The sequence below is a fragment of the Hydra vulgaris genome, chromosome 01 (assembly GCF_038396675.1).
Source record: "Hydra vulgaris chromosome 01, alternate assembly HydraT2T_AEP".
Lineage (NCBI taxonomy): Eukaryota > Metazoa > Cnidaria > Hydrozoa > Anthoathecata > Hydridae > Hydra > Hydra vulgaris.
The window spans coordinates 38,940,170-38,966,703 of record NC_088920.1 but is presented as its reverse complement, the minus strand read 5'-3'; the positions used below and the strand labels follow the sequence as shown (position 1 = coordinate 38,966,703).

General features: G+C 28.4%; 1 protein-coding gene across 1 annotated transcript in view; it reads right to left on the bottom strand.

The window, feature by feature from the left end:
- Window positions 1-25,748, bottom strand: part of LOC100197675 (ras-related protein Rab6) — a 44,610-nt gene extending 18,862 nt beyond the window's left edge. The window contains exons 1-5 of the mRNA XM_065788129.1: window positions 25,649-25,748; window positions 18,989-19,047; window positions 12,873-12,926; window positions 1,594-1,699; window positions 1,409-1,520 (exon numbers count right to left, since the gene is read on the bottom strand). Coding sequence (XP_065644201.1) covers window positions 1,409-1,520; window positions 1,594-1,699; window positions 12,873-12,926; window positions 18,989-19,047; window positions 25,649-25,715 — 398 coding nt within the window. The 5' untranslated portion in view covers window positions 25,716-25,748. The remainder of the gene's footprint in view (window positions 1-1,408; window positions 1,521-1,593; window positions 1,700-12,872; window positions 12,927-18,988; window positions 19,048-25,648) is intronic.
- Window positions 25,749-26,534: the final 786 nt, after the last annotated feature.

The following is a 26,534-nucleotide window of genomic DNA, read 5'->3' as shown; positions in this document are numbered from 1 at the left end:
AAAAAATTTAGTGTTTAGAGCATGGGAATAAAAATACTCGTAAAGTTATTCACACCCACGTTAAATGTTAAATTGTTAAATGTGATGGCATCGAGTTAATACTTTATTTACTTTATTTAATAATAACACAAAACTTACATAATAAAACAAAACTTACATAATAACACAAAACTTACATAATAACACAAAACTTACATAATAACACAAAATAAGTATTAACTATTTAAGGGTTCCAACATTACTAAATAAAGGAGGTTTGTAAGTTTTATATGGTCTTTATATAACTTTAGAACACTAAAAGATTAATAAATTAAAATTTAAACTGTGGATAAAACTAAATTTAGTGTAAAATAGTAAATTAAAATATTATCTCAACTTATTGCCTCATGTTTGGGGTAGGATAATGAATATCTTTAAGGATATTTTGTTCCCAGATTCACCTAAAACTTTTTGCAAAACTTTTTCATTTGACATTACCAGAAACATACTTCAATTTGGAGATTTGTAAAAAACCTCATATATGTGAAAGTGTTATATCTAAAACATTAAAAGATGTGTTAACAATTTCCAATATTATTTCTTTTATAATAATACTTAAGTTTTATTACGCAATGGGATTTTTATAAATAAACATTTTGTGCCATTTAAGCTCTTGCCTTGTTTACTACTCAAACCTCTATATATGTGCTAAAGATATCTAGCAAGGAGATAAAGATATATATAAAGATAGCCTTCAAAATTGGGATAACAGTAACAGGCCCCGAGCTACCAAGCATCCTAAATCAAAAATGTAGAGTTTTTCAATTTTAAAGATTAGGAAAGTCTTTTTACAATTAAAAATGTACAACTATACTTAAAATTACATTTCAAGCAAAATTGTGTAAGAGTAATTTAATCTTTTCCTTAAAGTGAATACAAAAATCAAATGCTCGAATATAAAAGGTGTATATAAGGAAGTAAAAAAAGGCAGCTACAAACTATGGTCTAAACGATATCAAAATTATATAATCAATAACTGTTGATATAATTATCATATCAATACAAAATTACAATAAGTATACATCACAAATAAATATGGAATATTTGTTTGTAAACCATCATGGCAGCTTATTTACAATTTAATTTTAGTTAAAGCTAATGAGGCAAGGTCAGAGCACTGAATATATATACATATATATATACATATATATATATATATATATATATATATATATATATATATATATATATATATATATATATATATATATATATATATATATATATATGTATGTATGTATGTATGTATGTATTACAGACTAATCAAATTATAATAGCATAACTAATGTTAAACATTATATAATAGCATAATTAGCTTTAGATACAAACACACGTTATTAATGAAAATAATTTATTAAAAAAATGTTACCTTTTCTCAGCTAAATCTGTCTTGTTGCCAACTAACATAATAATGACATCACTGCCTCTTTCAACTCTAACATCATCTATCCATTTACTTGTTTGTTGAAATGAATTTACATCTAAAAGTTAAAATAAATTTCATAAAATGAATGTAAAGCTTTTAAATGCTGTGAAACCATAACTAGAATTTACTTGTTATATCATAAACAACAACTGCAACTGACGAATCACGAATATAGCTTGGTATCAAACTGCGAAACCTTTCTTGACCAGCAGTATCCCACAATTGTAATCGAACCTATTAAAATCAAAGAAAAATATATAAAAAAAATAATGTATTAATTTTTGGGTACACAGTTAATCAATAAATATTATAAATATTATAAAATAAATATTATAAAAAACTAAAATTTCTGAAATAGTCAGTGGTTGTTTAATAGTAAAATTACTAAAATTAAGGAAACGCCTAATGATTAAAATAATGATAGTTATAATAATAAAAATAATATTTGTTATAATAATATAAATAATATTAATAATAAATATAAGAATGATAAATATAAGAATCACAACATTACCAGTAAAAAAACATTACTACTCATAACAATGATAATAATAAAAAAAAAAAAATAAATCACTTATTTTTATAAACATAATAGCTATATATACAAAGTTAGACAGTTACAAACAGTTAAAAACTGATCAAATGTAACAACTAACAATGACATAAAAAAATTATTTAAATTGTAAACAAGGAAATAGAAATAATAATGATAAAATTAAAAACAATAATTCTAATGACATTGATAATTATAATAGAAACAACAATAATATAAAATTTAAAAATAAGAAAAAATATATTTAACATTAGGAGATATAATACTATTTAAAAAAAAAATAAGAAAAAAATATATTTAACATTAAAAAGTAATACAATTAAAATAAACTAAAAGAATAAAAATAAGAAAAAATATATTTAACACTAAAAGAAGGAATGATGGCATCTGTTGTTCCAATTTTCAAAAACTCCAGAGAACAATCTGACACCTCCAACTATTGTCCAATCAACCTTCTTTCTGCTATAAGCAAGGTCTTTGAGTCTTTGATCAACAGATTTTTCAGATCTCAACTTGAGTCAAATAACTTACTGTCAGGCAATTAATGCGATTTTTGATTCTTTTGCACTATGGATGACCTGCAAACTGCTGTGACTGAATAATTTTATTCTGCATTAGATGAAGTGGAGAAGTTAGGGCTATTGCTCTTTACATATCTAAAGCTTTCGACAAAGTTTGGCATGTTGATCTTCTCCATAAGCTTGCTTCAGATAATGTATTTGAAGTTTTTGAGATTATTAAATCGTTTCTTTCTAACCACTTTATTAAAGTCATCCTCAAAGACCAACACTCTTCATTTCCAGTAACTTCTGGTGTACCTGAAGGTTCTATTCTTGGTTCTGTTTTGTTTCTTATTTACATTAATCTTCTTGACAACCTTATATCGAAAGTAGCTCTTTTTGCTGATGACTCAACTTTATACTCCTATTTTGACAAAATATCTTCTTTTTCGATAGCTTAGAACAGGCAGCCGATCTCGAATCTGATCTCACTTTTGTAACAGATTGTGGCTTGCAGCGGCTTGTGAATATTATCTCCAACAAAACTCAGTTATTTACTACAAACAACTATTGCAATACTGCCAACATTCCTATTATTATGAATGCCAACCCTTCAACTGAATCCTCTTCTTTATGTCTTCTTAGATTTTGTTTACTAGTGACTTTTTATGGAAACCATATATAAATGATTCTTAAATTAGCATCTGTTAAGGTTACTTCTTTTTATTGTGCCCACCATTTTCTTACCCCTGATTCCATTTTCTAATTCTACAAATCTGAAGCGGTAGTAGTGTAGTGGTAGAGCACTCGCTTCAAGAGGTTCCGAGCAGCCTTGTTCGTCAAGGTTCGTGTTTCGATGTTACAGAGTTGAGAGAAGGTTATAAACACAATTAAGTAGCCTCCTTATATTTAGTGGCCTTCTGGGCTTTGGAAAGGTGAATTAATATTAAAAAAATATATATATATCTCTTCACACTTGTTTGAAAATGAGAATAATTACTCCAAAAAGCACTGGAAAAACCCTTTGGTGGGAACAATATACACACCTTCCTTATATGAAAAATCCAAAAATTGAAATCTTTTATGACTGTCCGAGAGAAAAAATTCACTTTGAAGTTTTCAGCATTGTCAAAAAAGTTGAAAAATGCTGGAAATGTAACATTTTTTATCTTTGTAATAAAAAACATAAAAATAAGTCAGAAATTGTATGTTGACTGTTTTGAGAATCATAATAAAATAATTTTTGCTTTTCTGAACATTTTATTCTTAATAAATACAAGGTTATTTTTCTTATGTAATCAAAAATTTTTTCACAGCACTTTCCACATATTAAATTCAAAAAACAAACAGTGCATTCCTTTAATTTTGATCAGAATTTTAAATTCAAAATGATGATTTTCTTTAAAAATTTCAACAGGTTTTCAAGAGGAGCCAATGCTTTCATAAATTCTTGCTGTTGAAATCAACAAGACAATATTGTAGGTTTTTACAAATATTCTGGATGGTCTATTGGCCTCTTGTATCTTTCCCAATGTGTCCTGAAGTTGAGATGCAATGCCTCTGTGACCTGCTGATTCCTTCCTGTGATCAATGAATTCCTTGACATGAAAAAAACGGTGTGGACTTTAGGGGTCACACTTGCCTTTGGCAAATAAAGGAAGGAATTTTTGAACTATGTGATTTTTTCAGCATAGTTACTCTGCAACTGATTTCCTAAACAAGAGGACACAACTGCATCAAACTTTCTGAGTGTATCAATCCATGGAAAAACTTGGAATGCTGAGTTTTCTTCAGCATTTGAAGAACATCAACATGTTTCAAAAGTTTTCGGCACTCATTGCCAGCAAACTGGCCTTCATGAAATGACTGAAGCTTGATGTGAAGTGCTTTTGGCCATTCATCAGCTTTATCCCAGGTTTCTTTCAGTGTTTTAAACAAATGGTTCACCACACCAAGTAAAAGATGAAGTTCCATGGGTGGGATCTTGTCAAGAACAAAAGTAGAGCCATGCACATCTAAGAGTGGATCATGAACAACATTTTGAAACTGCTTGGCCTTCTTGTGGTCCAGACCTGAATTTTGAAATGAAGCAAAGCACTTTCTTATTGAGCCAAAAGTGCAAAGTTTTCCACATTGTGACAAGTTAAGGTGATCCGCATCACACCAAGTACATGGATGAGAGCTGGCATGGGATTGAAGCCCGCAAACAAGGTTTGCTAACTTTATGTCACAGGACAAAGAAAAATCTACTCCACTTGGACAAATTAAAGACAAGATGCTTTCCAGGTTATCATAATTTTCAGGAACATCCTCAGCAACTGCAACGAGAAGTTAGCGCTTAACTCCACTGTCTCTGGGTGTTTGAAATAACACAGCCTTTTTGCCTGGTGGTGAAATGGATAGAAGTCTTGTTTCTTCTTCTTGAATGCCAAGACTGACTTTAAGGAAACCACCTCTACCATCGATGCCCAACTTCACCATGTAGTCACCTTGAACATGACGTTGCAACAAGACATCATTCAGTAGCTCAGACAGATTTTTGCAGTGAACCACAAGTTGTTTTCTAGACTGCTGCTTGTCATTTGAAATGAATATGTATGTGTGTGAGAAGTGGTCTGCCAATTGCTTTCTAATGTCAAGAAACTTTTCTTTAAATCTTGGCTCTACAACTTTTGTATTTGTGACTTGGTTTAATGTAGATGCAAGTTTTTTGATGTTGTTGTTTGATAGTCCAGTGTTGTTTTGTATGCAGACAAGATCTTGAGCTTGTAGAAGTGGCACATCACCTAACAGTCTCTTGGGGTTTGAAGAATCTTTAGGAAAGAAATTTGAAAAACACCAATTTGAGACACTTAAAAAGCAGTGGCCTTATTAAAATGCAAAACATTTTATGTAGTACTTTTACTGTTGAAGTATTAAGCAAGATTCCTTTTACCTGGAGTAATTGGCATGGGACGGCCTCCACCACTTTTGCACAATTCTGACAGTTCCATGAGGTGAGGACTGTTTTGCATAGATAACAGTCGATGCAATCTATTCACTAGCTTTAAGATCCTTTGAAGCAAGTTCTTTTTTTCGTTTTTTTTGTTTTTTTGTTATTCACCTCCTCAAGGTCGATAAAGACACTACAGATGAGGAGGCTACTTAATAGTGGTTATAACCCTCTCTCAACTCGATAACTCCGAAACACGAACCTTGACGAACAAGGCCGCTGCGCGGAGAAACAAGTTGAGCGCGGTACTACCAGGGACCTGGTGGAGTTTGAACTCGGAATCTCTCGCTTATGATTTTCTCTGAAGGTGTATTGAAACAGCTTGAATATCTTCTTTGATTTTGTCAAGCTCCTGAAGATTCTGATTTTTCCAAAGGGTGCTTTTAAAGTCCTTTCAATTGACCAATTCGTCAAATAATGCGATCACAAGGCTGACCACGTGTCTCTGGTATAACCAGGTCTTCTGTGAAATCATAAAGTTTTGGGAGAGCCACATTTTCACCTTTGCACTTTTTTCCTAAAAGAACCCTGCAGGTATTGCATATTCCACTTGGAACTCATGAGTCAGAAAAGTCAAGTGTCAAAAAACTTGTCAATTCTCAAGTACATTTGTTCAAACATAGGAAACAAACAGTTTTCCTACAGTCATCATATTTTTTAACAGAATTTGGCATTTTTGCTTTGAAGTTAAAAAGTTTTCATGCAGAATTTAACACTTGACAAAAACTGCTTTTTCCTGGAATTACAAAAACTTGTTTAGAATTAAATATTATTCACTAGGGCTTTGTAATAATAACAAAATGTTTTTAATACAATTTCTGACTTATTTTTATGATTTTTATTCCAAAGATACATATTGTACCATTTTGCAAACTTTTTGGACAATGCCGAAAACTTCAAATTGAATTTTTTTTCTCGGACAGTCATAAAAGATTTCAATTTTTGGATTTTTCTTATCAGGAAGGTGTGTATATTGTTCCCACCAAAGGGTTTTTCCGGTGCTTTTTCTTTTAATGATGCTCTTTCTCTTCTAGACAAGGTCCAAAAACACATTGTAAATGTAATTGGATCCGCTTTATCTGCTAAGCTTGAGCCTCTTTCCTATCATCATAAGTTGCATCTTTTTCTCTTTTCTACAAATACTATCATGGCCGCTGCTCAAAGGAGCTATCATCTCTAGTTCCATTAACTAAGACTCATTCTCGCTTGACTTGTCATTCAGCAAAGTCTCATTTGTAATACAAAAAAAATAAAAAAAATTAAATAATTAAAATAATCGTTCTCTTTCATTCTTTTTTCTTTTTTTAAAGTTTACAGTAAAAACTTTTCTTAATAGTAAAGTTAGTTCTTTTTTAATTATTTTTTATTGTTCCATTTTCAAACTTTTTTTTTAAACCTTTTTGTTTCTAGTAGTTTTTTTTCTTCCCTTCAGTCATTTTATTTATTTAAACTGTTTGGTCTTGTTTTTACTTTGTTGTTATTTTATTCATCTATTTTAAAAATAACCTTTTGATTTTCTTTTCATTTCATTAATCTTTATTTTATTTTATTTTTTTGCCTTTCACTGTTAAAAAACACCTTCGTTATTTCCAATTTTATTGCAAAAACAAAAAAAAAAAAACAAAAAAAAAAACCATAAATTAAATGCACACAACTATAAATTTAATGATTATGCTTATTTGATGATTGATTATAAATTTTATGATAATGTTATATGACATTGATGATATATAATAAACTAAAACTTTTTGGACCCAGTTATATCAGAAATAACCCATTGAAGTTAATAATTGGTCAATTTTAGATGAATTTTTAATGAGTTTTAAGTGGCATCAATTAATACTTACAATTAAATGAATGAGCATCAATTAATACTTACAATTAAAATTTAAATAATTTATTTCCTAATTTCAATTCTATCGTTTACTAATTTTAGCACTGTTATGTACTAATGTTCTGTAATGTACTAACACATTTTTTAGTTCTGCAATGTACTAATACATTTTTAAAACCAATACATTTGATTGATAACAATAGCCCTAACATTAACAGTTTTATAAAATGTTTAATAAATGACATTAAAGTGTGCAAAGTCTTCAGTTTTCTAATGATCATTTTATGACAAAAAAAAAAAACTTGTACTTCTTAACCTTTTCGCTGCGCAACTCACTTTGAGATGTGCTAGCTGTGTGAATATTTTTCATTATATTTCACATTTAAATGTGGCGAGTTTGTATAGAGCATTTAACAACCAATTTTATTAACTCAATTATCACAGTGAAAATTAAAAATGCATTAATTACACAAATACAAATATATTTTACTTCAAAAGTTTTAATACATGCAATTTACATATAATGTTTTACATTTTTAATTGAACTGTTTACAAACAAAATAATTAATAATTTTTTTCTATGATAAACCTTAAAGCATGGTACAACGCATAAAGAAATATAACAGGATTCACATATGTAACAAGATTCCTGTCGCTTTTGTTGTTTTATGCATACTATACAACATTTGTTTGGGGTCAGTTTTGATTCTGGTGCAGGCATATTGAAAAATGTCTAGGTGATAAGCATAATATAGAATTGGCATCTTCTGAATGCCTGTCAAATTTGATTGTGTTGTTGAGGCGTATATGCACCCAATAATTGCTCCATCAAATTCATTTGAAATTTTCCTACTAGATGTTTGTTTGCAGTTAATTTATTATAGAGTATTAAAATATTTAAAACTGCTAAATCAAATAAATGAAAAAATGTTTTCTTGCACCATTTCATTGACTTTCTCATGGTTTCGGTGGAACTTAGAATCATATCGCTTTTATCAACGGAGCCCATGTTTTTATTATAATTAAAAAATGGAGACTGGCTTGAGAATATTTTCTTAACTCATTGGTGTGCATTCCAGATAAAATTTTCGATAATTCTAAGACAACATTGCAGATAACGTCTCGCTTGTTGTGCCATTTGATAGCCAATAGGCTCTTGCATACTTTGCTTTCAATATCACCTGCCTTCAATTTGTTGTTCAGAATGGGCTTTTGATTTGCTTTTACAGTGCCACATGCATTTGTTTTATTTTCAAATAAATGGGAAAATAGTGTATACTAATTATCGACATATAACGTGTGACCTTTACTCAAATATAAGGGTTATTACTATATTGCCTGATTTACCAAGATTTGTGATGTCAAAATTTCTGTAGTATCTCCTGTGTAAATGATGAAGTCTAAAATGTAATCCGTTTTGCAATTACACGTGACAAAGAATTTTAGACCAAAACAATGATGCTTTGACGGTATGTATTGTTTGAATAACAAGATTCCTTTGAACTACATAAGACTTTCATCAATACAAATAATTTGATATGGATTGAAAGTTTCTCTGAATGTATTTTTTTAAATGGTCAACAATAATTCTGATTTTTATTAAAGAACCAACATGCGACACTAGCAACAAAAAGTACATAGACAAACTAATGTATATGTATATGTATATATATATATATATATGAGTGCCAAAGAAAACAACATGGAGCACATAAAAAAGGGCCTTTTTAAGTATAAATAGTATTATTTTTTGTTTTTATTATAATTAGTCAACTATTTTATTACTTTGGTCTTAATCACTTTTTTTTTTTTTTCCAGGTACCCCAACAAGTCCTTATGGTCTGATCACAGAAAAGATCATAAGGACATCTTGGGGCATCTACATGCTACATTGGCTATGCCGCTGGTTAATAAAATTAAAAAGATATTTTTCCATGAAGTTAAAAATAATTTTTTAACAAAAATATATATTAGTTTGCTTTGTATGTTTATTGGCAATTCTTGCACATATCATCGACCAAAGTAGAACAGCAAGATCCACACTACCAATTGTCACAGGATTTGCAACGCATCCATAATTGCTGTTGAGCTGTAATTTTATCTCCAAAAAAAATGTCACAAACTTGACATTTTTTTGAATTCAAAGAACCATCAGATTTACAGTGTTGATATATGGAAGTCACTTTGAATTCAGATATAGTTGGAATCTCCACTAGTTGTTGTTTCCGTTGTTTAATTGCAATTTAAGTTTTCAGCTTCCTTTGCCAAACATTTTTGAGTCTTAATTGAATTAGTCTCCTTTTTTGTGTTTTCATGCAAAACCTTTCTAGCTTTTATTTCGTTCTTCTTATTTTGTGCCATTATTTCCTTATTTGTAAGTTCTATCAAAGCTTCTTCAGAGGTCATAATGTAACTTTTCATGAGGCACATGTTATTATTAGAAACATTTAGCTTTGCCTCTGATACGGAAGCTTTGGGCAGACCAACATGTAAACCATTTAAAATTGATGTCTTTAAATGTTCACAAGCAGTTGTGCAGCATGTTAAAAGAGGTCTTTGTTTTAATGAGCTCAAAGTAGTTTGTATGCTTGAAGTTCTATGCTTTTGTATACTTGAAGGAATTTCTGGAATTGCTGTTTGAGCAACCCAGGGTAACTAGCTTTTGTGAGATCTTTAAAACCATTTTGAATGAAATGTTTGTTTAGAATACTGCACCATTTACTTTTCACCACCTTGAATACGCCTACATCAAGTGGCTGTAGCATGTGAGATGTATGAGCTGATAGCTTAAAAATAATTATATTCTCCTCTTTTGCTAAGTGAATTAGTTCCAGCATTACATGTGAGGCATGGATATCTAGAAAAAAGACTTTAGATCCTTTAAGCTTGCAACAATGTGGGACAAATGTCAAACCATCCAGCAAAAGCAGGTCCTTCCATCCAGTTAGATTGTGTGACCCCATAGGTAGCACCATTTAACTTCTCCTGAGTTAGAAGCTATTTAGATATCAATCTAAAAATTCAAATAATTAAATAGTAGTTTTTAAAATGCGGAGTTTTCTGGATTCTTCCTACATCTGTTTTAAATGCTTTTTAAAATAAATACCCAAATTCATCATAAATATCTTTGGCCTTGGGCCAAAGATATTTATGATGAATTTGGGTATTTATTTTAAAAAAAACATGAACAGGCAAAAATGTCCCAAAAGCATCACAGCAAACAAGTATTGTGATTAAAGCTTTTGCTACTGCAAAATTTCTTAGGCCCTTTTGAACTTTTTCAACACACTGCATTAAATTTGTCTTGATCACATTAAAGACCAGACTCATTGCAATTAAATATGTGGAATGGCTTAGTTGTGAATCCATGTATATTGTACATATCAAAAACTTGTGCAAACCTTGATTTAAAATTTCTTTTTAATTATAAAATAGGTTATTAAAATGCTATAAATTAAGCAGTTTATAAAAAGGGACAATTTGTAAACATTACAAACAAATTGAATTTTACCTTTTAAAAATTGAGCCTTTTTGTTATATTAAAAAACAATCTATTATAAATTATATATCTACATATATATATATATATATATATATATATATATATATATATATATATATATATATATATATATATATATATATATATATATATATATATATATATATTATATGAGTAATACCAGGCAAGTGTAACTTCGCTGCCATCAAAACACATTTGATTTGAATTAACCAAGTAGTTATTAATAGTATTTCCAGTCTAGTCAAACTGAAAACAATATCACTCATAAATATTAAATTTTTTACTAAATTATCCTCAATGTTGTTGCTCAACATTGGTTTGCCATTTATTTTAGCATGCTTGCTGTTACTTTTGTCAATGAAAGTTGATCTTTTGAAGCCATGTTATAGCTGCTTTCCTTTTACTCATACCTTTATCCACAGCTTTCAAACCATGAACTATCCAAGCTTTCTCACGTATATCCATAGATGACATAAATGTATTAACTCGAAAAGGAACTATTTCAGTGTGTTGCAATATATATTGTTTTGTAATTAGTTCATATTTAGTGATTTAAATTTACCAGTAAATTTTAAAATCAAAATTTATCAGCAAATTGACCAGTAAATTTGACCTTAAAACTGGTTAATTTTAAAATTATAAACAAATTCTTTATTTAAATAAAATACCATGGTGAGTATCCATTATAAAAATGTCAAAATTTACAGGTAAAGCTACCTGTAAATTTATGCAATCGCAACACAAGTTCATAATCACAAAGTCACATTTTTAACATATCAACATTTTATAACATTCCTGCTAATTGTGTCCTTCGTTGTTTATTCATGAATGACTGAAGTTAGAGTATTTTAAAATTTCAAAAGTTTTCAAAAAAAAAAAGTAGTTAATATTCAAAAATTATTAATTCTTTTTTTTGTAAACTTAATTAATTTGGTGATTCCTAATAATACTCAAGTTAAACTTGATCATTTATTTTAATACTTTGTTTATTTTAGATTTTAATAGTATGCCTTTTTTTGAATTGTTGTTTTGCTAAAGAATTATTTCAGCAGGTTGCACACAAACATTTTTTAAAATAGATTTATATTTACAAAGTAATAACAAATATTATTCAAGAATAAAAGTTTGTCTAATTTGGGTATGGCATGCTTTTTTTATATATTTTTATAAATGATTGAAGATACATGGCGACTGAACTTAGGCAATTTTACGGCAATAGTTTAACTAATTTTTTAAAACATTCAAAGTTTTTTTAACTTGTTTTTAACAATTATCAATGTTATTGATGTTATAATAATGATCATTAGGGTCAAATACAAATACAAACATGTTTTATCAAATACAAATATGCTTATTTCAGATTTAATACAAATTCAAATACAAATATATGTAATCTGCATTTTCCAAATACAAATACATGTACATGTTTAAGTTTAGAAGTTTTTTCAATACTTCAATTAAATAATTTTTCAACGGTATACTAAATGTTATACTATGATGGTATACTAAATAGCAGCATAAAAACATGTCTTTTAGCAAATATGCCTTAAAAACAAATTTTTAACTTATTTTAGTGTTAAAAATAAAAATAAAAAAATCTCTTGGTTTTTCCTAAAAAAATACTGATCAACCTAGTTTATGGAATTACAAATACATTTCAATCAATAACAAATACAAATATTTTAGAAGCTTTTAAATGCAATGCATATAAGCCAATTTAACCCATTACTACCAAATACAAATACGATTTGACCCCAACTCTGATAATGATCAATTAAAAAAAAGATAGTAGGGCAAAGGACAAAGACCTACCGTTATCGTTTTACAAATACTATTATTAAAAAGTATATAAAACAAAAAATATTCTATATTATAATTAACAAGTGAAACACTTTATTTTTTTCAAGAAACAAAAGAAATGTCACAAAACAGAAAGAACAAAAAAAGAAAATGTCATAAAATAATTAAACAAATGTTTACAATTTATTCCTCTTAAAATACTTACTGTTCTATCTTCTAAATACATAGTTTTTGACAAGAAGTCTATTCCAATAGTAGCCTTAAAAAAATATTTAACAATATATATTTTAAGTATTGCAAAAACTGAGTTTTTAAATTTTTTTTTTTAAATATCTGATTTTATTTATGTAAAATAAATGACTTCTCAATAATCTATAATAAAGTATTTTTTTCAATGTGAAGAGAGAGAGGACTACAAAAAGGGACTACAAATTTAATTAAAAAATGCATATAAACTACAATAAATTTGAACTATTTGTGGCAATATTTTTATATGATCTAAGATGTTGTAAAAAGTGTTTTTATACAAATAACTCATTTTGGCATTTCTTACTGTGTAAAAGATTATTAATTAGAACACAAACTCAATTCTCAATGCTTTTTATCTAATAGTAAACAGATGAGGATTACCCTTTGATGTTATGACAAACAGTTAAACAAATTTTATTGTCATAATCTAAATCATAAACTGAAAGAACAACATAACAACTTAAATAAGAATAAAATTACGAACTTTACAGCTGATAAAGGAATCAAGTGGCACTCCAATGCTCCATTAGAACCTTATGTTATATATTTAGAATTGTGGTCAAGGTTGTAAAATGTGAAGTAAATCAAATACTTTAAAAAGCATAAAGTAAAAAAGAAAAAAAAGAAACATAATCTGAAACATTATCCTTGTTAAACAAAGTTGCTGTGTGGAGAAAATAAGTTAAGCCTGGTCCTCCTAGAGGTGTATGGTAGCCTTGAACCACGAACGTTATGATTACAGCTTATTAGAGTTATAAAAACTAAAATCTGAAAAGTTTTTACAACCAATAACAAGATTGTGTCTTCTTGAGTTTCATAGACTAGGGCCCATCAAAAAGAGGAATTAAAGAGATTTAGCTTAATTTATGCTTTACAAAAATTATCTGTGGCAATTACGCACAAAATAGAAATTTGAAACCAACGAATTATGGAACTATTGTTCATTGAACTTATTATTGATTGAATAATAAATTCAATGAACAATACTTTTTATATTATACTTTATTAATATTTTTTTAAATTATACTTTTAATATTAGTATGTGTTTCCTGAATTAGAAAAAATCCTGAAAAATTACTCTGCATGCAATACTTTCTGAAAATAGGAGCTATCGAATATAAAATTATTCCCAAACAGCCAAAGAACATAAATATTTTTGTTTATGCATTTCATTTTTTTGTACGATTGCGCCTTTCCCTATTTCTTGGTTTGGTCAATTTATTTTTCGGAATTTCATTGTTCTTATTTATGTTAAAAAATTTTTTTACATTCTGTTGTGCAGCATCTTTGAATTGTTTGAATTGGTTGTTTAACTTGGTTGTTTAACTTTCCCTACTTTTATTTATTAGGACTTTAAGATGTCCTTTAGTATATCAAGGTTCGTGTTTTAAAGTTATAGAGTTGAGAGAAAGTTGTTATTTTTATTATTTTATTGTTCATTGAACTTATTATTGAAGTCATTTATTTTACATAAATAAAATATTTTATTATAGATTATTGAGAAGTCATTTATTTTACATAAATAAAATCAAATATTTTATTATAGGGTATTGTGAAGTCATTTATTTTACATAAAATCAAATATTTTTTTATAGATTATTGAGAAGTCATTTATTTTACATAAATAAAATATTTTATTATAGATTATTGAGAAGTCATTTATTTTACATAAATAAAATCAAATATTTTATTATAGGGTATTGAGAAGTCATTTATTTTACATAAAATCAAATATTTTATTATAGATTATTGAGAACTCATTTATTTTACATAAATAAAATCAAATATTTTATTGTTTAACAAACGGTTAAAAACTATATCTTGAAATAATTGTTACACAATCACTATTACTCTCATTCGCCATCAGATCACAATTGTTACACAACCACTATAACTCTCATTTGCCATTGGATCACAACTGGTAACTGAAGGTAGTTTCTTCACCATAAATAAAATGTTTAAGTATTGGCAAAATGACTTTAAAGCCTTCAATGTGAACAAAGATACAAAAAGAAATTATTAAAGTATTGAATTATTATAACCTCAGCAAATATATATATGTATATTTTTTGTTGATAATAAAATCATTTTTATTATAACTAACTTGTTTCTCTGCGCAGCGGCCTTGTTTGTCAAGGTTCATGTTTCGGAGTTATAGAGTTGAGAGAGGGTTCTAACCACAACTAAAGTAGCCTCCTTGACTGTAGTGGGCTTTGTTAAGTGGTTTTATTCAATTTCATAATGAGCTGTTATTTGTGGTTTAGTTTACCTAACTGCTTTTCATTTCTAATTCATTACAAAATTGTTTTTGATAAAAAACAATTTTGTAATGAATTAGAAATTTTCAATAACAGCTATCAAAAAGTTTTTGATGGCTGTTACTGAAAGTTGTTGTATCAGGCTGTATTTCAGCAACACTTTGACAGCAGCTTATTCAACTCGCAACAAGAGATTTTTTCAACTTACTTTGCTTCATATAATTTGTAAAAACACAAGAGTAAATTCTACATTTTAAAAAATTACTTTGAAGAGTTTTATGAAGTTCTAGAAAATCAAAGACATATTTCAGTTGCAAAGAAAAGTAATGTTTAGGTAAAAGATAAAAACATAGGCATTCAGGAGTTCAAACAACTTGAAAACTTTCCCCACAGCATTTCATTGGAATAAAAAAACAACTTTTGTAAGAGGTGTGAGATACTGAGATAAAAATTGGTTTTTATCCTTTCTATCTCTTTTCAAACAATATTAAACTCATCTACAATGAGTTACAAGTCTGAAGCTCATACTTAAGCACTATTTCTACAACTCTAAACAAAACAAATTCTTTTTGGGAGATATATTATAATATAACAACTACATGCAAACCAGCCTAACTTTAGATTAAAAATTTAACTTTAATATTGTTACAACAAAACGTGATAATTTTATTATCCAAACCGTTAAATATTAGAAGAACTTATTGGTAAAGTTTATATTTAAAAAACACACACAGAAATGATGCCTCAATTCATGCCAGAATGTACAACAACAACAACTATACAAAATTTATGAAGCAATACGATTAATAATACAATGTATTACCTTATTTTATGAAGCAACACTATTAAATACCACAATGTATTACCTTAATTGTCACCTATCAAGCATGGTTAATTTGTGGTTACCTCCATTAGAAAATCATAAAATTATGAAGAACACAATTATTAAGGTTATTCCTCAAAAAATCCTAAAATTAATCATTTCAACTAGGGAAAGGAAAACCGGTTTCCGCAAACGGTAAAATTTTTGGAAATCAAGAACCAAAAATGTTATTTTCAAAACCGGTTTTTAAATATATATCTTTTGCACAAAATTTACTTGGTTATTTGGCAATTTTAAAACACTTTTCTTGATGTGTAGTTGCTCGAGAAAATAAATGAAAACATTCAATTTGCTTCCACTTGAACTTTAACAGTAAGTTACTGCAATTTGTGATGTAAAAAAGTAAAACAAATTTTCACAAAAATGAAAATGTCGTTTTCTGAAGTCCACAAGGATAACACACCAGTTTGGAAGCAATTTTTACACTCAAAAGAACTTGAATTGGCCAAGTGCAAGCTCTGCGACCAAGGAATTAAGTGTAAAGGAGGAACCACCTGAGGACAAAGCACAACATCATATTTGCTGATGTTGTTACTCCTGAGAGGAAACTCAAAGTCATCAAACCCATTGATTCATTTTAAAAAACAAAGGATCCTGTTGATGTTGTTTTGGCTGAGCTTATTTCATGTAATGAGCTGCCCTTTTGTGTTTTCTCAACTAGTCAATGTTTGAGAACAGCTCTAGAGACAAAAGGATATAAATTGCCCAAAGATGCTAAATCGATTAAGGCTCTGCTGATGAAACATTATGAAGATATCAAGAAAACATATCATCAGCAATTTGCAGAAAAGAAGCTGGTTAGTTACAAATTTAGCTTTACCCTTGATGAGTATACTTCATCCAGAAACAGAAGATATATGAACATAAATGTTCATATGGAAGGTAATTATTGGAACCTTGGAATGATAAGGGTAAATGGGTCTATGTCAGCAGAGAAATGTTGTGTAATTGTTGACGAGAAACTGAAAGAATTTGGGCTACATTTTGCCTGTGATATTGCTGCAGTAACTAAAGACGGAGCTGCTGTAAATAATTTGGTAGCTCAATTTTACCAGACCATTCGCTGTCTCGCACATGGTATCCACTTGGCTGTCTGTGATGTTCTATATAGGCAATCTAGGAAAGAAGAAAATGACACACATGTGCAAGTCACTATTCTAGAAGAGGGCCAAGAAGATGATGACAGCGATGAGGAAGGAGGATTAGAAGTTTCAGCAGAAGCGGGTGCCTCAGCTCTTCTAATGATCAGGGAGGATGTCACAGAACTCATCAACAAGGTCAGAAAAAGTGTCAGATGGTTTCGAAAGATGCATTCATATGTAACATATAAAATATATTTGTAACACACAAGTTTTGATTAATTGAATAAAATTGATTAATATATAGCAACATTCGCATTGTAAAACAACATTAGACAATTTCTCAAAGAAACTTAGTTGTGGATTTGGTAAATAGTGGCAAGACCTACAGAGAAGTTAATAAACAGACTGGAATCCCTTTTCGAACTGTCCGCAACATTATAAAAAAGCATAATTTGAATGGGACTACAACTGATATATCAGGAAGAAGCCATAAAAGAAAAACATCTGCTGCTTTTGATAGAAACATTATTTTACAAGTGAAGAAAAATAGATTTGAAGCTGCTCAAAAGGTAGAGTATGTCGCAAAAAACCCTATTTGACTCTAAGACATATGAAACAAAGATTATTACTTGCAAAAAAGTATGCAGACAAGACTATCGAGTACTGGAAGAAAGTAATTTGGAGTGATGAATCCAAATTTAACCTGATCTCTTCGGATGGACAGCAAAAAGCCTGGCGAAAACAAGGTGAAGCATACAAATTGAGTTGCATGAGAGGAACAGTAAAATACGGCGGTGGAAATGTCATGGTGTGGGGATCAATGGCTTTGCGAGGAGCTTTCATTGAATCAACCATATACCCTCTGCTCGTATATACCCTCTGCTCGTAAATTTAGATTTGGAAACAACTTCGTCTTTCAACAGGGTAATAACCCAAAACATAATGCCATAGCAATAAAGGAATTTTTTCGTTAAAAATTCCTTTGTTGTAAAAAATTATCTAAAAGCAGCAATAGTCGAAGCATGGGAGAAAATCACTCCAGAAGAAACCAAATCACTTGTGGAATCCAACGCTTAATTGCAAGCCTCAACGTCTGCAAACAGTTATTCTGGAAAAAAGTGGCCCTACTAAATATTGATGTACTAAATTTTTTGTCTAAATACTAATTTTTTCGTCTAATTTTAGAATTTTTCTGCAAGAAAATATTTGATCAATATAAGAACAGTTGATTTTTAAATGTCATATGAACTTATATTTGACAATTTTTGAATAGCATGCTTCAATATAATACTATTTTCAAATAATTCATAGTTTTTTCCCTTGAAAACAAAAATCAACCACCGTATTTTAATCAATTTATATAAAAAAAAAATTTTTAAAAGTTTGTGCCATTTATTTCTTTGCTTACTGTATAATTCTTAAAAATATATCTTACATAGAAAAAAATTATGAAATTATAAAGTTTTGGTTCTGTGAACTTTTTAATAAAACCCTTATTTTTATGAACTTCCTTTAAATTATCATTGAAAGAAACTTGCTTATGTTTTACATTTTGATATAGAAATACACTAAGCATAAATAATTAGATACCATTTTAGAAGAGAATTATTTATTATTGGTATTCTAAATTGTTTATTGTTTCATTCATAATTATTATATTTAATTTTACCTTAAATTTTTATTGCAATTTTTTCAAAAGTTTTAAAACATTTATCAATAGCCAAATATCGGGTAAGTCCAGCTAAACAAAGATTATCAAAGCCTTCTGATTTTGATCTAAAGTCTCACATTAGTTGTGCTATGCATGGAATAAGAAATAAAAAAAAATAAAATAAAATAAAAAACTCACTTGATAGGTATTATCAAAACTATCGTACATAAATCTTGTGATCAAAGAAGTTTTTCCAACTATGATTAAAAAAAAAAATTTTATTAAATATTTATGCAATATTTAAGCAAATTATAATAGAAATAATTAGTTTCCACATAGAAAACTTTTTTCATTAAAATACCACTAAATATCAAATATAAATTTTAAGGAAAAGTTATTTAATTTCGAAGTTAAGAAGTATAAAGTTAAGATTATTAAAGAGAAATTGTTTGAAAAACTTAAAAAGTAGTAAATAAAAAAAACATGAAGACAGAAAGAGAATTCCCAACCAATTAATAAGTTCACAAAAACTAGACAATAATATAATAGCAGTAAAAAGATGTAACTTTGATTTTTATAAATTAATCCAAGTTTAGAATTTAATAATTGAAAATATTTGGGAGTACATAAAAGATTGTTGCTATTCTGCCCTGAAAAAACACATCTGTAAAATATCCATCTTGCTGCATTTTTTAGTTAATTAAACACAAAACAAAATTTTTATTTAATTTGTAAAATAATATTAAAACTTATTAATAAATACAACCAAACTTGAGACTCAGAGCTGTGGACTTAAGACTTGAGACTCAGACTTAAGTTTTAAATTTGTGATAAGTCATAAATTTAAAGTTTTTAGACTTGATTTGACAAAATAAGACTTGGAACTAAACTTCAACTTGGATGTCAAAGACAAAGCCTTAAAGTTCAAGTCAAATCATGTCTAAAGCCCTAAAATAATTTTGTGAGGAAAATTAAATAAACATCTTCCATAATATGAAGCTTAGTTTTTTTACTACTTATTTTTACCTATTTTACTAATTACTTTGGATAAACTGAAAGGATAAAAATTAAAATACCAGAAAATTTCTAAATGCATCATTAAAAATGTTTAACCATTTGTATGAAAAAGTTTAAAAATTTATTTGAACTATGACAAACTTAAAGATTTTACATTATTAATGATTCACGTGACCATTCACCTGATTCAAAATGCAATACATTAGTATTAAAAAAAAAATGATACATTATACTAATGAACAAATAAATATAATTGTAAAATAAAAAAAGTTATACATAAAAATATACGAATGCATTACATAGACATATAGGAACAATATATATTTGCTACATTAAAATTATCAAATATATTTTATAAACAGATATCAATTTATATTTTCGCTTTCTTCTTTAAAAAAAACAAATAAAATAGTGGAAAATCATTCTTTTTAATTGTTATTAAATGGTTTTTTTTTGCTTTGCCTTATCCAACTTTGTTGCTGAAAATAACAACCACCCTAAAGAAACAAAAATTAAAACAGTACACAAATTATTTAAATTTATTTTTCGACTTAAATTTATTTAAATTTCCTATTTTGTTAGTTTTGCTTTCTTTGTTTTTGAAACTTAGTTTTTTTTGCAACGCTTAATATAATAAAACTTGCTAACGGTCATAACCAAGTTGTCTAAAATAAAAAACTCACGCATGGACATACAAGATGAAAAACCGCATGCGTTTCCTGGGAAGGCTTCCTTGTTTTATAGTGTTATGCACTTAAAATAGTGCTGCTCTAATTATGTAAAAGTATAAAGGATAACTATAAATTAGGTGAGTGTACTTTGGCTTGGTTTTCCAACCCAAAAGATCTAGGAGTAACAATGGACTGTAACCTTAACTATAAAAAACATATATTCTAATCCCACCCATTAAGCTAACTCTTAAGCATACTTAATATGGAAATGTTTTGAAACTCACAACCTTTAAATCCTAGTTAGAGCTTTTACTACCTATATAAGACCAATTTTAGAATATTGTTTTCCATTTTGGCTGCCACAACAAATCAAATTGATTAAACCAGTTGAAAGTGTCTAACAAAGAGAAAAAGCATCATTAGAAAAACCAGCCCAATATGTCAACAGTATTCCCTACAGGGACGAATAAGAGATTTGTCTAGGTAGACAATGGAATCAAGGGTATCAAAATGGTGAAAACAATAAAGAGAAGCAACCTTAGCGGATGCTAATTTAGCAATTGATTGTTTATATGGTTTTCATGAAAAGTCACTAGTAAACGATAATCCAAGAAGACATAAAGAAGAGGACTCAGTGAGTGGGTTGCCATTCATAATAATAGGAATGTCGGATGTATTGCATTAGTTGTTTGCAGTAAATAACTGAGTTTTGTTGGAGATAACATTTATAAGCCACTGCAAGCACCAATCTGTACAAAAGCCAGATCAGATTCAAGATCAGCTGCCTGCTCTAAACAATCAAAAAGAGAAGACTTTTTGTCAAGATAGGAGTATAAAGTTGATTCATCAGCAAAAAGAGCTACTTTCGATATAAGGTTGTCAGGAAGATCATTAATGTAGATAAGAAACAAAACAGGACCAAGAATAGAACCTTCAGGTACACCAGAAGTTACTGGAAATGAAGAAGAGTGCTGGCCTTTGAGGATGACTTTAATAAAGTGGTTAGAAAGAAACAATCTGAAGCAAGCTAATGGAGAAGATCAGCATGCCAAACTCTGTCAAAAGCTTTAGATATGCCAAGAGCAATAACCCTAGTTTCTCCACTTTCATCTAATGCAGGATAAAATGATTCAGTCACAGCAGTTAGCGAATCAGCAATAAAGCAAGAGAATCGAAAATCGTATTGATTGTCTGACAGTAAATTCATTTTTTAAGGCCTACACTCTTCTCCTTTTTAAGTAACTTTAGGAGCACCCCAAGGTTCTATCTTTGCTCCTGTATTGTACTTATTAATACAGGAGCAAAATATAACTATATTGTACAATAACAATCTTTCAGACAATTTTACATTTAATGTGGCTCTACTTGCTGACAACTCAACTTTATACTCTTGTCTTGACAAAAAGTCTTCACTTTTTGATTGCTTAGAACAAGCAGCTGATTTGATCTGAACAGCATGGGGCATGCAGTAGCTTGTGGATTTTAACTCCAACAAAACTCAGTTGTTTACTGCAAACAACTATTGCAATATTCTTGACATTTCTATATAGACAAATAACAACCCTCTCACTCTCAGACAAAGTCCAATAGCATAGCTACATTTATAAAGTGTAACTAGACTTAATTCATAAATGTAGCTAGACCTGCAAAGATTGAGCCATTTTCCCATTGTTGTAAGGCACATCTTTCTTTTTTCTACACTATCATGGTTGCTGCTCAAACGAGCTGTCTCTAGTTTGATCAACTAAAACTCATTCTTGTTTAGCTTGTCATTCAACCAAGTCTCATCCTTTTACTGTATCTGTCATTCCATGTTATAAATATTTTTTATTGATGTAGTCTATTTCTTCGCACATTAACAAAACCTCAAAACTTTTTGCTGGGTTATAAATACCAGCATCATCAGCTTGTTAAATATATTTAACAGGCTGGTGATGCTTGTATTTATAATAAAAAAGTGCCTGTGCATCTTACTTGATTACCACCCAACAACTTTTGTTGAGCATTGTGTTACTATTCTAATTTCCTATTTTTATCCATTAGATATTTTGTAATGCTATGCGTTTTAATATATTTAAATCACCTAACATATGCTCCAACTTTTATTTTGCTATTTATTATTACTGTATTAATAGCTCCTCCTCGAAATCAAATATTTTAAGTTAAAATATCTACTCTCACTAGTAGAATAAGAGAAATGAGGGTCAGAAAATATTTAAAAAATCTAATCTAACAGGATTTTTAATTTCCAAAAATTTCTTAAAACACACAAAAAAGTTAGTTTCACAAACTTTTATCTATTATGGAAAGCCTTATTTTAATAACATCCTAACTGGCAATTAACTAATTCTAACTGGCATTTGATTTGGCAATTCATGTAGAAGCAAACTACAACAACTTGATACTGTTAGTATTATTGGACAGATACCAGACTTACACAACCTCAAGTTGACTATCATTAAGCCATCTGCAAGATATTCTGGTGCTTGCCAGCTGATTTAATATTTAAAAAAGATACCTCTCCAGAAGGTACTTTCAAATTTAGTTGAGCAAGTGGAGGTAAGTCTTTAAAAGTTCTGCCAGGACATTTAGCAAAGTACAAGCAGCAGCTATTTATTGCTGAAATATTGGTCTAAGTTCAAAACAGTACAAATCTTTCTAATGTTGGTGTGAAAAGGCTTGCATCAGCTCTAAACAACTCAATGGAAAAAAAAGCTTTAGAGGCAAACACAAAGCAAAAACTTGACAGCCTCTGGAAAAAATTAGCAGATATTTTCATGATGTCAAATGTCATTCTTGACAGAGAAATAAAAAACCATGTTTGAAAAGTTGTTCACTGCAAGAACTTGAATGACGTTTATTCAGAAGAAATAAAGTCGTGAGTAAAAGCATTTAACCACAATTGTAAACTAATAGATTTTTTGTTAAAGAAACAGTTTGTTTAATAATTCTTTTGTTGTTGTTAAAAATTAGTTAAAGAAAATAAAGTATTTTAAGTTTTATCTTAAGGAATTAAATATATAAATTCCTTTTAAATATATAAATTATTTTTTGTCATAATAGTTTAAAAAATACACAATTTATTTTGATGTAAATATTTTATTAATAAGATATTTTGATTATTGTCAATTCAATAACGTAAAGTTTTGACGTTCATTTAATTTATGAAAATAAATTATGACCACGAATATGTTATCGCTAACTAATAATAAAAAAAACCGGTAATAAATAGTAAAAAAAAACTGTTTATTGTAAAAAACATTATTAAAAAGAGTTCACAAAATAAATAAGAAAAAATTTAATAACAGTTAATAAAATAACCAAAAACCAACTGTAAAATTATTAGAAAATAAACAAATATTATTTTACGTTTTATGAAAAAATATTTTTTTCAAAATAAAATTTAGTTCATATTTGAAAAAAATAATAAAAATGATTTTTCAAATAGAAACTTAGGTTTTATTTGTAACTTTTGTTATAGTGAGAAAAAAAAACTGTTTGTATGATTTTTAACGCATTAAAATAACTTTAATTACAATGCGGTACTTGAAAAGACGCTAGTGACACAATATAACTTTTAATAATACAAAATATATTTGCTGAGTTGAGTTACTTAGAAATGCGTTATGCGTTTTCAATATGCAGCAAAATCTCGTAACAAGGCCTGATATTCTCTCAGTAAGAGGACTTACATCACATCATTTAGTTAAACTTGGAATTGATGGAGGTGGTTCACTCTTGAAAATTACCCTCAGCGTAATTGACACATATTACAAGCAATGTTATATTCAAGGATTATCATGTCTGATGGTGGTGTAAAAAAACAGCTGATTGTTGCTGCAGCAGAAGGTACTTCTGAAACATATGAAAATCGTAGGACAATATTAAGCCTCATACAAATTGAAGATGTGTCTTATATAATTTCATGTGACACAAAAGTAAGCAACATTCCATGTGGTATCCAGTCTCACTCTAGCAAACACCCATGTTGCTGGTGTGATGTCGAGTCTGACAACTTACAAACTCTGGCCAATCAAGAACATTTAACTCTTTATGCAACAGCTATGCTGGATTTGTCTCTTCAGGTGCAAAACTTCAAGCGGCTAAGACTGATTCAAACATTGTCCATTTTATATTAATTGACCCCTACAAGCAACTTGAGCTTATTCTTGATGTAATTCCTCCAATGAAACTCTGTCATTAAAAAAAAGCTTTTTTAACAGATTTAATCTGTTAAAAAACCTTTTTTTAGAAAGATCATGGAGGCAGGATTCTGTCAAAATATTTCATAATTCAAGCATTCTTACCTAGCTCTTGGAATTTTAGTTAATGCGCGTGTAGCAAATTACGTCTTTTTTTTACACATTTCACAAAAAATCTCAACAACTTGAGCCAATCTGGCAAAACTGATGACATATTCAGAATCAGCACCCCAAAGTTACCCTAAATTCGTTGAAATATCTTTGGCCCCAAAAATGCTGTTGACCTGTGTAATAATTCACAGATGTAGCTACATTTATGTTAATGTAACGGAGTGGAAAAAATTATTGGGCCTCATTACTTGATGATATCCAAAAACATTTAAAAAGCAGATTCGTGCAAAACCAAATCTATTTTGTTAAATTTTTTATAACATTAAGGAATTTACTGAAATAAATAAAACTGGGCTCAGAGTTAAAATTAAACTTAAAGCCATTTCTTTAAAATTGGAATAAATAGATTATATTAGGAAAAAATATAAAAATGGTAAGTGTGTACATAGCTATGCACACTTACCATTTATATATAAAAACATGGTAGATCTATATAGACCTACCCTGTTTAACAGGTTCAGACAGCAAGTATTGAACTAAATTAGATTATTATTGTTCCAAAGTTTAATCAACTTTTCTTTTATCAAAACGAATCTAATAACTTATTAAAATTTCAACCGACTCAAAAAGATCTAGATCCTATAAGTCTGTATAAAGTCTAGATCCTATAAGTCTGTATAAATGTTTTGCAATAAAAAAAGTCCTGTAAACAAAATTAGTAAAACCAAATTATTAACAACATATACAAATGTTCAAATGATACAAAGGTTCAGATTGACTTCACTCAGATCATACAACAAACCAAGACATGTGTAAGACTTTTTGGTAAAAAGTAAATAAATTTAAAATATACCTACCACTTTGTTCTCCAAGAAATACCAGTTTAAATTTTCTAAGGGGGTTTCCAAAGTCTGAAGTTGTCATAATAAAATGTTCTTTTAATCTAAAAGATATTAACATAAAATCTTTAGTGTTTATTGAAAAAAAAATATTATATATAAAAAATCGACTTTATATAAGCTTTCACATTTATGTTTGCAAAATATAGGGATTTTTTGTTTTCTTTAGACTTTCTTCAATATTCCTGATCCTGCTGTTTTTGTTTAAATTTAAAAAAAAACATATAGTTTAAATTTTAAATAAAAAATAAAGACAATAAAATCATATAAAAATTATATACTAATAAGAATTATACTAAATAAGTCAAGTATACATAAAATAATATAACATAAATTATATGTTGTTACAACAAAAAATATTTTTAGCTTTACAATTATTTTACTAGTTTTATAATTATTTTATTTTTTACTATTTATTTTTTACCATTTTATTTATATAGCAAGAGTGGAATTTAAGAAATTTGCATGATGTTCAATTTGCATGATATCGAATTTGCAGCGATATGCAAATTAAGAAATGAATTTAAGAAATGGCAACTATATAATTGTAAAATTTGAATGAATTTAAGAAATTGGCAACTATATAATTGTAAAAAACAAAATAATAGTAAAACTAGTTTTAAAGCTAAAATGATTATAATTTTATTTGTTGTTATTAATAACAAACAACACAACTACTATTTAAGTTTAGAGAAGTTTTACATGTAAAATCTTTAAAAATTGTAAAATTCAAAATATCGTCTTTTCTTTTAAATGTTTGTTTGCAATATGATAACTGCATCTTGTAATAATGGCCCACAACTTTGTAGCTTGAGCACTTAAACATGATACAAAAATCTTCTTA